Source organism: Anopheles aquasalis, chromosome X (assembly GCF_943734665.1).
Source record: "Anopheles aquasalis chromosome X, idAnoAquaMG_Q_19, whole genome shotgun sequence".
Taxonomy (NCBI): Eukaryota; Metazoa; Arthropoda; class Insecta; order Diptera; family Culicidae; genus Anopheles; species Anopheles aquasalis.
This window is the reverse complement of record NC_064876.1, coordinates 3,740,511-3,752,561: the sequence shown is the minus strand read 5'-3', so window position 1 is coordinate 3,752,561 and position 12,051 is coordinate 3,740,511. Positions and strand designations below refer to the sequence as shown.

The following is a 12,051-nucleotide window of genomic DNA, read 5'->3' as shown; positions in this document are numbered from 1 at the left end:
AAGATCTACGGCGTTTTTGCTAAAATGGCTTTCTGCAATACGCATAACCACAAATAGTGGCTAGTGTTAACTTAGTGCCAATACCCAAAAGTGCCGCGGCGCTCCATGTCGTAGCATTAGACCTGCGCTGACAATTTCCGGCAAGGCTGACCTACAATTGCTTCAATTCCCCCGTCCCCCCCCAATTAAAAATGTAAACATAACTTATTACACGTAAAACGGAAATGCCCAAAACGTTTATTTCGTAGCCCATTTCTTATTGGAATCGAAACCTAGCATATCCGAGGGTGCTCAACATTTTTAAATCATGTTTCGAAGCAAAAGCATTCGGGATGACTTCACTCGGCTATTGCAATACATTTTGGAGTGGACGCACGGTTTACGGCCAGTATTTAGAAATCGCTTTCACATCGAACGCGCTTTTGGGGGCGCCAAACAGGCGCGGTTCTTTCAAACCGTGGTTTGTATCACATCAAAACGCATAGAAGTGATCACACGTAAAAATCCACGGCGCGTTTGAGGGAGCGTTTGCCTTTTTTCGAACCCCTAACAATCTACAAAACTTAGCAGGTTAAACATACGGCTTGTCCGTCATTATATATGTTTAAAAAATAACTTAGCAGGATCTGAAAGGACTGCGAGATCCTACACGAACAAAAAAGCGTTGCACTTTGTTTTTGCTATCAGCGGTAATCTTTGCTTTTGCGTGTGGATTAAACTATTAAATTAACAACAGGCTGCCTGTTGTTGCGCTACAGCAGAATTACATACAAAGCGTAGGAGAAGAATTAGGAAAATTATTCTACAGCATGATTTTGCCCGCGTGGTATAGTCACTCGACAGTCAAAAGCATACATATGCTTCATAATTTTGCTTCATATGCTCCCAAAACCACAATTTTCAATATTTTTTCAAAATTCAAACGGCATACGTCTTTTAACATTAGAAGGAACATTAACAGTATTTTTAACTATTTTTGGGGAGCTTTATTCGAGCGTGAAATCGAAAAAAAAAACATGGTGAGGCTATCATTATGAAGCATAGTGTATGCTCGCCCATGCAGAAACGAGAAAACTCATTCATAAACAATAAAGTAAATAAACAAACGTAGGAGCTCAGGATGTCCTTTCTGGTGCGTTCGTTCCGCTCCTCGAATGTGTTTCACATTCTGAAAAGGACCTTTCAGTGCCCCTTAACCGAGAGCCAACGGAGGGGCTATGGACGCCTCAACAATCACATCGGTTTTACACCGGCGCTTACGCTTCACGCAGCGGGTTCGTTATACAACCATCAACCACAGTGTGGCAAGTCAACCAAAAAGGTCACCAACAGTGGTCGCCGTGGTCAGCCTAGGAAATCGTCGATCGTCGACGAGGAAGAGGATGCTGAGGAGGCCGAGAACGAGACGACGGCGTACGACGATCTGATCGGTGATAAGCACAGCCGGCTGGTGAAGGTTACGGTCAATTCACTGCGTGCCGATTTGCTTCTGAAAGCCGGCCTAGGGATTGCGCGTAACAAAGTGGAGGCACTGTTCTACGAGAGTAAGATACGAGTTAACGGGAAGAAACTGCTGAAGAAAAGCTCACAGTTGGAGCAGGAGGACGAGATCGATGTGATCCGGGGTGTGAGTCCCAACAACCCGGACTATTTGATCGTGTGCCGCGTCGAAATACTGTCCGTAGAACCGCGCACCGAAAATCTAGTCGTTACCCTGCGCCGACAGAATTCCCTGGTCATAGAAAACTATCCAGAATCCCACAGTAAATAAGGTGCTTCGCGTGCTCGCAACAAATGGATTTTGTCCGAGGCAAACCGGACAAATTTTCAGTAGAGTTTAACAGCGTGTGTCCACATCGTGTGAGCGCGATTGCTGATGTGTATGCGGTGTTTTTTTGTTTTAAATAAAATCATAAACTGTACAAACATCGAGCCATCGCCATCGAGTAACTTTCTATATTTAAATGTATGAAGTTATTTAGAGAAGTTCTCGGCGAATGTTTGCGAAAAAAAACGGCACACTTAAAGTTATGCTGAAGGACATTTGAAGTTATGCTGACAGGTTCGTGCCGGTTTAAACACGATGCTCACGAAGTTCATACGATGAACGCTAGTTTCTTTATCAATTTAATTTCCATATTAAAGCATGATTTATGTTTCACTCCACGGAAACAATGAATAATAATGAGGCGCGTCATAAAATACAGCAGCATAATTGCCCCCGGGGAGCTTTTTGTAGTTCGATCCGGTGACTTAAACGCATTCACTGCTGCTCCTCCCACTGTGCCTCTGTGGTCACGGGTACCCCCTCCCCCTACGTCTGCGCGTACAAGCCGAGGCGGTCATATGATGCACTGAGCACTGAGAAGAAAAAAAAGGAAGGAAAAAGCAAGTCGTCCACCACCGTCGTCACGGGACAAATTGTAATTTCGCTGCTGCTTGGCTGGAGTGTTGGTCCCTGTTGCTGGTGCTGCTGGTTTCAGAAAAGTTCTGTTTTCCCGTCTTCACTGAAAGAAAGGAGACGCTGTGCGCACACACCCCGCAGGACCGCGTCAATCAATCGTTCCATCGTCGTTTTTTTTCATCGATCAGACGGAAGAGCCGCAGATTCGACGATGCCTGGATACATGTTCAACATTGACGGTGGCTACTTGGAGGGGCTGTGCCGCGGATTCAAGTGCGGTATCCTGAAGCAGGCCGACTACCTCAACCTTGTGCAGTGCGAAACACTCGAAGGTGCGTATTTACCTGGCCAGGACAGGCGAGGCCAGGGGTCAGGGAGCGGGATACCTGCTGTAATCATTACCCATCAGCCCCGCCGCCGTCGTTTCATCGTCGTCATCGTCCGTGCAGCAGCCTTTTTGGCGGTGTCCTTCTGCGTTTCAATCCTTTACCCATTAGCTTTGTCGCCAAAGTGTGTATGTGTGCATGTGCGTGTGCTAGCAGTAGCAGCTGTGTGATAATATGGTCGGCTGATAGAGCTTCTCATCCTACTACTCAACCGCCCCCCCCCCCCCCGCCCTCCCACTGAGCGCATGACAGGCCTTGCTGCATCACACACTGGGTCATATGACCGATCTTTTCACTGAGCGCGTTATGTCGGTTCCATGCGAACCGTGGCGCTTGCCGTTTTGGATTGTTAACCACCGATGGCTCTAGGCTGGATAGGAGGCTGATTCGCTGGTGTGGGAGGATTCCAACATTTCCTACAGCCAATTACCATTATGAAAACTCTCCGGGGAGAGGGCGAGAGAGTTTCGGGCTGGGCTGGGCTGGGCTGGGCTGGGCCACGAATCTCCTCAATTAATGGAGCCTCGCTGCCGGGGCTGCTTTATCCTCACAGATCTGAAGCTGCATCTGCAGGGCACGGATTATGGTCAGTTTCTGGCGAACGAACCGTCACCGCTGGCGGTGTCGGTGATTGACGACAAGCTGCGCGAGAAGCTGGTGATCGAGTTCCAGCACATGCGCAACCACGCCGTCGAGCCGCTGTCCACCTTCCTCGACTACATCACCTACAGCTACATGATCGACAACATCATCCTGCTGATCACGGGCACGCTGCACCAGCGCCCGATCTCCGAGCTCATCCCCAAGTGTCACCCGCTCGGTAGCTTCGAGCAGATGGAGGCGATCCACGTGGCCGCGACCCCGGCCGAGCTGTACAACGCGGTGCTGGTCGATACGCCGCTCGCACCCTTCTTCGTCGACTGCATCTCCGAGCAGGATCTGGACGAGATGAACATCGAGATCATCCGTAACACGCTGTACAAGGCGTACCTGGAGGCGTTCTACGATTTCTGCAAGAAGATCGGTGGCACCACCGCCGACGTGATGTGCGAGATCCTGGCCGTAAGTGGTTTCGCGTTTTAACGAGACCGAGCCGAGCGAGTTCGACGCATGTACCCGCATGTATTGTTTTGCCCTTTTTCGCCTGTCCTCTTGCAGTTCGAGGCTGACCGGCGTGCGATCATCATCACGATCAACTCGTTCGGCACGGAGCTGTCGAAGGACGATCGGGCGAAGCTGTACCCGCGCTGCGGCCGCATGAACCCGGACGGTCTAGCGGCGCTGGCCCGCGCCGACGACTACGAGCAGGTGAAGGCGGTCGCCGAGTACTACGCCGAGTATGCCGCCCTGTTCGATGGATCCGGCAACAATCCGGGCGACAAGACGCTGGAGGACAAGTTCTACGAGCACGAGGTCAAGCTGAACATGTACGGCTTCATGCAGCAGTTCCACTTCGGCGTGTTCTACTCCTACCTCAAGCTGAAGGAGCAGGAGTGCCGCAACATCGTCTGGATCGCCGAGTGCGTCGCCCAGAAGCACCGGGCCAAGATCGACAACTACATTCCAATCTTTTAAGCACCCTTCCCGTTAGATGTGCCTGTCCATATCCTGCCCCTTTCGCCGGTCGCCGGTCGCCGGTCGCCACCGCCTCGGCACACGTCTATAACGATAAACATCCTTGCTCCCTTTCCGTTATTCCTGTACCGTTTGTATCTATGTACTGTGTACTCCACACACATCTCTCTCTCTCTCTCTTTCGGCACACTCTTCCCCCCGCGGGGTGGCTTGGCAGGCGGCAAGGGCAAGCACTGGTGCGGTGTATGTTTTTTTTTTTTAACTTTCCCTGTTTTGTTTCGATAGACCCTTTTGTTGATGATTGTAATGTATAGCTTCAATTACGCCGGAAACCCCCACGGCCGGCCACGTAACGTATTTGCAATATCTATATCTTTTCATTCGACCTACACACGCAGGCACACACACCCACACACACAGCACCTGCGTGTGGCAGGTATTAACTGTACAGAGTCCCGTGGTTCGCCGAGGGTTTAAAAAACGCGGGACATCCGGTTCCCCGCGGCCCGTACTAGTTGTTGTACCGAACAAGGTTCGAAGGAGCGGCTGAGGTGTGCATGTATTTTCGATGCTGCTGGCATTAACATAAAACAAATAATAAAGCATACTGTAGTTATCCCCAAACAGAAGGCGTGCGCGCGCCATTCGTTGAAAAGCATTCGCGTGATCGCGACTCCGTGCCAGTCCGTGTGAATCCGATCACGTGACCGCTGCGGTGTCATGACACCTCTCGGTGGGTGGTGATTGGTTCTGTTTGCTCTTCTTATGCCCTTTTATATCCCTTTACCTCCCCTTCAATCATAAACCTGCTTCTTGTCTTCTGTTCTCCTTTCAGGGGGATTCTGTGTGGCGCCGCGTCACGGAGGAGATGGTTTCTTGTGGTTCTGGCTTGGAAATGTTGGGAGGGCTCGTGAGCACGTGTCGTGTTCCACTCGGCGGTTGGCACTCATTTGAAAAAGTCAAGGATTTTCTTTGATACATACATTTGAGGGTTTATAATTGAAATGTTTCAGTCGCGTTTTGAAAAATATTGCGCCGAGAAAGCACCACGATCTCGGAACAAAGCGGGGGGTCGTACATGCTTCTTTCCCTCCCTCCCGTTTTTGTCTCATCTCCTGCCAGCCGTCCCCCCCCCCCCCCCCCCCAGCACATCCGCTCCGCGATTGTGCTGGTTTATCTCGCTGGCCCCGGCACAATACCGCACCGGAACCGCGCCTCCTAATCTTATCGTGAACTTCCTCCACCACCACCGAGTGCGATGAGCACGAAAACAACATTAATCGCCAGTAAAAACCCCACAATTAGAGGCCCGTGAAACGGGGTGGAAAGGGCTCTTTCAAGGATGTTTAAAGCCCGGCGCATGTTCGCCTGCGAGTGATCCGGAATCCGGCGGTGATCTCGATTTCAGATCGTCCATAAATTCGATTGAAGCAGGGCAGGTCCGTGGGTTGATGGGTGTGTGTCGGCACAATTTTGCATTTATTTATAATTGGTGTACCGCGGCTGCTCACGGATCGGGACAGAAGTTCTCCCAATCGGCCGGGAACACGCACAGCTGCAGACCGTAATGGAACAGTGTACCGCTGGCGCACGGGCGCAGCTGGGCCTGCCAAAAGCCGTTCGGCAGCGGAACGCACTGATAGAACGATGACCGGATGGTGGAAGGATACAGGCGGGTGTCTTCGCGCTCGCAAATCGGTGGCTGGCAGAGTTGCCACTCGCCCGGTGTCGTTGGGGTTGTTGGCGTCGTCGGGGTTGTTGGCGTCGTTGGCGTCGTCGGCGTGGTGGTCGGTTGCTCCGTGTCACCACCGGTCGGGCCAGGCGTAAGCTCATCGAACGTACACTCCAACGACCAGTGGCTGGACACGATGCAGGCCTGGGCACGATCGCTGTACAGCATCCCGACGGGGCAATCTTGCTGAACCGGGGCGATTCCACCCGTAGCCTGTGGGATGCACTGCAGGAAACGGCCGGGATCCGGGTCGGGCCAGAGCCGCTCCACGTCCTGCCGCGTACCACACTGCACCACCGGGCAGCGCGTCACCGGCAGTGGCTCGGTTGGTTGATCCATACACGCCGACTCCCAGTTGGCCGGCACGATGCACTGCTGTCGCGCGTAATGGAACAATCGGCGACCCTGGCACGGTTCCTTTACCAGCTCCCACGATACGCCCCCACCGGGCATGCACTGGAGGTAAAAGTTGGGATCCTCGAACGGCCACAGCGTAGCCCGATCCACCGCCGTCACGCAGCTCGGTGTCACGCAGTCCACACGCTCAGCGTGACCAGTGACCGAGCTACCGTCCGACAGGCACGGGACCAGCAAGCACAACGCACCGACTAGGAGGCAGGTGCCCGACCGCCGATCAAGATTTTCTCCCTTGCTCATCTCGTTGCTTCGATTGCTTTCACTGTGCTCCGAAAGTACACCGTTCGCTCGCAAACTCAGCGAGCCACTAGAGCCATACTAGGGTACCACCAGTCCAGGTGCGGGCAACTAATTATCGTAAAGCCGCTCGATCGATCGTAGCAGCCCCGCCGTTGGTACGTTCCGGCCAATGTAGAGCGCATGTGTATTATCACACCTTGACCGCCATATCTTTATAGGTTTACGGGACACCGCCCTTGATAGGGAGGATGAAGGGAGGAAGCCTTCTGCTATCGATCCCACGATAGCCACGGCGTGCTATCATGCTCAGTCACCACCAACACCTAGTTATCAACCGGAACCTATCGTAATTCTTTCCCTGTTATTGTCGTCGTCGTCGTCTATCGCATCCCCTCTCTCAGCGGGAACGCTCTTCATTGCGCCACGCCGTCCATTATTAAGATGCATTTTATTGACTAAAACAAAGACACAACCCAAATCCGCACACAACACTTTACGCGGGACGAATGGATGGACTGTTTTTTTTCCATGCCCTCGAGCGTGTGTATCCTTTTTCTGCTTCTCACCTCATCTGGTTTTTGTTTTCTCTCCTCTGACTAACTTCTGGCCGTACTCATCCAGCAGCATCCAGTGATCACAACTATTAACGACGGTCTGCCCTCTCGTTTGTCGCTTCTCCTACTGCTCCTCCTACTGCTGCTCAGAACGATTGGGGCCATTCTTTTTTGGTACGCGGGCTTTAAGGAACTTCACTATACGGCTTAAGTAACTAAGCACTAAGTACACACGGACTAGGTTGTTTTTGTTGTTTCAAATCAGCATATCATCATCGGTGTCGTTGGAAACGTCGGCTGCGTTCAGCAGCAGGCTCGATACCTCGTTGTTATCAACCTGCAACGTACGTGGGTTAATAAACGGTGGTCACGATCGCCGAGCGTCACACTTACCCGCGTGTAAGCAGTGCCCCGGTACTCGTGGTTCCGCTCAGACTGGCCCCGGAGGTGGCGACACGTCAGGAATGCGACCAGCGCCGGTCCGGACCGGCGACGGTACTCCGGTTTGCGCCACACCAGATACGTGTGGACCGCGGACACCACCACCAGGCACACACCCAGCGAGATCAGCACGATACCTGGAAAGGGAGAGGGGGGGGGGGGGGGCGGGCACTGTGAATTAGTAGCCGGATCGGAAGCGATGGCCACAAGGCTTACCGAGTGCGTGGCCACCAGCAGCACCCCCCTCGCCACTAGGGTGGGCTGCCGCTGCTGGTGTTGGAGTCACCGTTGGATGCTGCACTGTGGTGCCAGTGTCCGGGCTCTGGTCAGGTGGTAGGAGGGGTTCCACCGTCACCTCCTCGTTGATCGTTGGAGCCTCCCGTCCTACCAGCCCACATACCGCCTTGGTTTGCACCCGCCAGCTTACCTGACACTCGGAATCCTACAAAAAAAAAAAAGCGAGAGAGAACGTGAGATTGTTCGATTGTACAGGGTGAGGCAAAAAGAAACTGCAACACACTTAAAATGCCATATCTTTTTCAGTTTGGTTTGGATTTTATTTGAGTGAAACCAAAAAATGCCGGGAATTTCATACTCTTTTAGAATCAGTTCAGTTTTTACCGGCAGGTTACTTTTTGCATTAATTATGGTCTTGAAACCGTAGAAGAAACCATCGCTCGTTGCTCGCAGGGAGCTTTGTGGGATGTTTGGCTCATTCTAGGAGACGCGTTTGCATAATCTGTTTAAAACTATGTCATTTTTTAGGTCTAACCTTGTTCTTCAAAATGCCATAAACAGAGAAGTCCTACGCATTTTATGTCCATAGATATTGAAAGCCAATGAGACATCGAAATGAAGTGTGAAACGTTCTTTTTTACGCCCATCTCATGTCTCGCTGTTGCTTTACAGAGTTCTCTGGCAATTAAACACCATCATTTCGTTTTTTGTATTTTTTTTGGTTTACAATCTCCAGTATAACGAACGTGTTTCTCATCGAAGTACTTTCTGCCAAGCGGCTAAGGTTTCTTCTACGATCTCAAGACCATAATTCATCCAAAAAGTAACCTACCGTAAAAAACTAAACTGATTCTAAAAGTTTATGAAATTCCCGACATTTTTTGGTTTTACTCAAAAAAATTCAAACAAAAATGAAAAAGTAATGGCGTTTTTTTAAACTGTGTTGCAGTTTTTTTGCCTCACCCTGTATGTAAGACAGAGAGAGAGAGAGAGAGAGAGAGAGAGAGAGAGAGAGAGAGAGAAAAGGAATGTAGGATCCTGCTTTTAACAGCCGGTTATCGGCGTGCGCTGCGCAGAGCACGCCAACAACACACCCGCGGCCCCCCCCCCCCCAGTTGGCACTTCCGGGGAGGAGAGGGAAGCAGCGCCATGTCTCAACACTAATGGGCCCTTGCAGCAGCTCATCTGCATCATGCTCCGCGCTAATGGCCCGTCTCTCTTCTTCTTCTTCTTCTTCTTCTTCTTCTTCTGCACCACCCACCACCGCCGCCGTGTAAAGGGGGATGTTCCGCCATATCGGTCCCCCCGTTCCCCCCCACCCCATCGATGACATCTAGAACAACAACCAAAAAACAAAAAAAAAAGGGGGCAAATCGAGCGAAAGAAAGCAAGGAAGATCGTATCACAATCGATACCGGGGGAACCGTGCTGCTGCGTGCGCCACTCCATTAGATAACCCAGTGGAACACGCCGTTCCATTAGTGAAGCGCAACTGAGAGGGGACCCCCCCCGCTCTGTCCCCTGTTTGGGGTGCTAAGGGGTATAAAACTTCTATCCCGGCCGGACCGCACACAACACATTCTCTGCGCTCCCGTGGGTACGTGGTCAAGATGAAAGGTAAGGATTCTTCGTGACCCACGGGGGGGGTGTCCTTTTTTTTTTTTTTTTTTTTTTTGCCAGGCCGGGTTCTAAGGGTTGTTGCCTGTTTTTTTTTTTTTTTTTTTTTGCTGCGCATCCCTCGTCCGGACAGACACACTACTACTACTACTACTACCCGCACTGGTGGTGGCCCTGCTGGCGGGGGTCACGCACGGTGGCCGGTGCGTCCGGGACAACACGAACGGTGAGCCGGGCTGCAAGACGAAGGAGGAGATCGACCAGCGGTTCTGGCGCCACAACTTCGATCCGACGCGCTACTGGGAGTGCACCCGGTTGAACGAGGCGGCCGAGCTGCGCACCTGCCAGGACCAGGCGTTCCACCCGTCCCAGCTCGAGTGCGTCGACTGGGACAGCTGGGAGTGGGAACCGGTGTGTGCACCCCTTAGCCGGCCGACACTGAACTGAAGGAGGACTGCGCACGGACTGTGGCTTTGCGCTGCACGTTGCGTCGCTGCCGTTGTTCCAATAAACCAAGCGCCCCAATCAACAAACAATCAACAACACTTTGTGTCACTGCCCATGCCTCTGTGCGCGTGAAGCGTGCAACTCTCTCTCGCTCTCTCTCTCTCTCTCTCTCGGGGTCGTGTTGTGAGCGAGTGGGAGCGCGCAATACACGCCGCCAGCCAGCAGCTTTTTATGCTTTATTTTCTATTGCAAAATTCCAGCGAGCAAAAACAAACACAAACACAAAAAAGGGAACCGCAGGTCGTCAGCACGAGCTCCAGTCGGTCGCGGTAACGCAGGCCTGCCGGGAGAACTGGAACAGGGTGCCGGGGGCGCACGTCTTCTGCTCCGTCATCCAGTAGCCGGTCGGGGCCGGGCGGCATCGCACGAACTGCGTCGCGTCCGGTGCGGCCCACAGCGTGTTGAGGTCCTGCTGGGTGACACAGCTCGGCACCGGACAGTTGACGTTCATCGGGCGTACGGTCCAGCCGGCAGCCAGGGTCCACAGTGCCACCGGCGACACCACCAGCAGCAGCTGCACCAGCAACAGAGGAAAAGAGCGAGCCATTTTCCGGCACACGGCGACGACGACGACGACGACGAATGGCGCTTGGGCGAGAAAGAGAACGGGGATCGAGGCGGCCAAGGATCGAGAGCTTATCGGTGCGTGCTCCGTTACGAACCGGTGGACCGGTGGTCGGTGCGCGCTTTATATCGCGCTTTGACAGACTGGAGACAGGGGGACGCCCCAGTGATGTGTGTTTTATATATATATTTATATCTGGGGCACCATGTTCGTGGCTGACAGGTGACGAGCCGGTGAACATGGTGCCCAGAACGAGCGCAACGAGTGGATCGATCTGAGAGCCAATCTATCACTCCTACCGGACAGCAGTTAGCATGCGCTGGAAGATTCGCGACTCGCGGTCGCCCGTGCCCTGTCATCGGCCATCGGCAGACGCATGCATCATTGTCCTACATTGTCCTGGGGTGCGAACGGAACTATTGTGGACCCTGCTTTGTGGACCAAAGCCGATACGATAGCAACGTTCCCAGTAAAGAAACCCTTCATTTTGGGGGGGGGGGGACTTGTGGTGACTCTACACAAAAAAAAAAAAAAAACAACATGCACCGCAGCAGCTGCATCTTTGGTAGGCATTTTTACCGCGAATTTCCGCCGAGAACAACGACAGCAGCAACTTGGAACTGGTGGAAAGTTTTGCTGCAATCATAACTGTAAGGTATTTAATTTTTTGTTTTGTTGTTTTCTGTGACACATACCTTTTATTTCTACATTTTTTTTCCCCCGTTAACGCTGATCCTCTTGAGCAGGCTGGGCGTAAAATTTGGATGAATCAAAGGAAAACTGACAGAGATATGGATTTGTCGGGGAAAAAACAAACAGCGCACGCTACTTTGAAGCGCGTTTCTCAAACCTTTTCGTTTTCACTGTCGGCGACGGCCATCGTACCGTAAAAATGACTGGACCGCACACCTTTTGGATTTTTTTTTAACATATTATCCAAACATTACTTTCCAGCTAGTCCCGTCGAAGAGTCACTGAAAACGTTGATACTTTCTGTGATAAAATTATTCTGTAACACTCGTGGTAATCGTGAACAGCACCCGAACAAATACTGATTTGTATGATTTCAGTTGAACCATCAGGCGGCTACGATGGGCACCGTTAAAAAACGTACATTTTCCAGGACACGTCTTCCGCTAAATTTGATGCCGTGGATGGAATTTTGGATCCAGCTTCTCCACATTGCAAACAAAAGTTTTTGAAATGTTGTATTTTTATATGGCATTCACGTGAAAAATGTAAGTTGAAAGGTTTTACCAGAAAACATCGACAGAAACGAACCATTTTTTACACTCGAATTAACCTTAGTCCCCCCCCCCCCCCCACCCCATCCCCTAAGTACACTTGGTGTTTTCCTGGCCAACTCAAGGCTAAGA

General features: G+C 51.8%; 5 protein-coding genes across 7 annotated transcripts in view; 2 read left to right on the top strand and 3 right to left on the bottom strand.

Annotated features, from left to right (window-relative positions):
• Nucleotides 1-1,094: 1,094 nt before the first annotated feature.
• LOC126580628 (mitochondrial transcription rescue factor 1) lies at nucleotides 1,095-1,930 on the top strand. Its single transcript, XM_050243922.1, has one exon. It carries the CDS (start codon nucleotides 1,121-1,123, stop codon nucleotides 1,769-1,771), a length of 651 nt encoding a protein of 216 aa, XP_050099879.1. The 5' UTR covers nucleotides 1,095-1,120; the 3' UTR covers nucleotides 1,772-1,930.
• Nucleotides 1,931-2,347: 417 nt separating this feature from the next.
• LOC126581078 (V-type proton ATPase subunit d) lies at nucleotides 2,348-4,768 on the top strand. Its single transcript, XM_050244515.1, has 3 exons — nucleotides 2,348-2,736; nucleotides 3,344-3,852; nucleotides 3,949-4,768. The coding sequence occupies exons 1-3, from the start codon at nucleotides 2,616-2,618 to the stop codon at nucleotides 4,363-4,365; spliced, it is 1,047 nt and encodes a 348-aa protein (XP_050100472.1). The 5' UTR covers nucleotides 2,348-2,615; the 3' UTR covers nucleotides 4,366-4,768.
• A 1,045-nt stretch (nucleotides 4,769-5,813) lies between these two features.
• On the bottom strand, nucleotides 5,814-7,133 carry LOC126569409 (uncharacterized). Its single transcript, XM_050226475.1, has one exon. It carries the CDS (start codon nucleotides 6,752-6,754, stop codon nucleotides 5,873-5,875), a length of 882 nt encoding a protein of 293 aa, XP_050082432.1. The 5' UTR covers nucleotides 6,755-7,133; the 3' UTR covers nucleotides 5,814-5,872.
• Nucleotides 7,134-7,183: 50 nt separating this feature from the next.
• Nucleotides 7,184-12,051, bottom strand: part of LOC126569385 (cation-independent mannose-6-phosphate receptor) — a 49,438-nt gene continuing 44,570 nt past the window's right edge. For all 3 annotated transcript variants that reach the window (XM_050226450.1, XM_050226432.1, XM_050226440.1), the window contains 3 exons: nucleotides 7,966-8,191; nucleotides 7,702-7,886; nucleotides 7,184-7,645 (listed from right to left, as the gene is read on the bottom strand). In XM_050226450.1, coding sequence (XP_050082407.1) covers nucleotides 7,565-7,645; nucleotides 7,702-7,886; nucleotides 7,966-8,191 — 492 coding nt within the window. In that variant the 3' untranslated portion in view covers nucleotides 7,184-7,564. The remainder of the gene's footprint in view (nucleotides 7,646-7,701; nucleotides 7,887-7,965; nucleotides 8,192-12,051) is intronic.
• LOC126569421 (uncharacterized) lies at nucleotides 10,050-10,818 on the bottom strand. Its single transcript, XM_050226502.1, has one exon. The coding sequence runs from the start codon at nucleotides 10,655-10,657 to the stop codon at nucleotides 10,355-10,357; it is 303 nt and encodes a 100-aa protein (XP_050082459.1). The 5' UTR covers nucleotides 10,658-10,818; the 3' UTR covers nucleotides 10,050-10,354.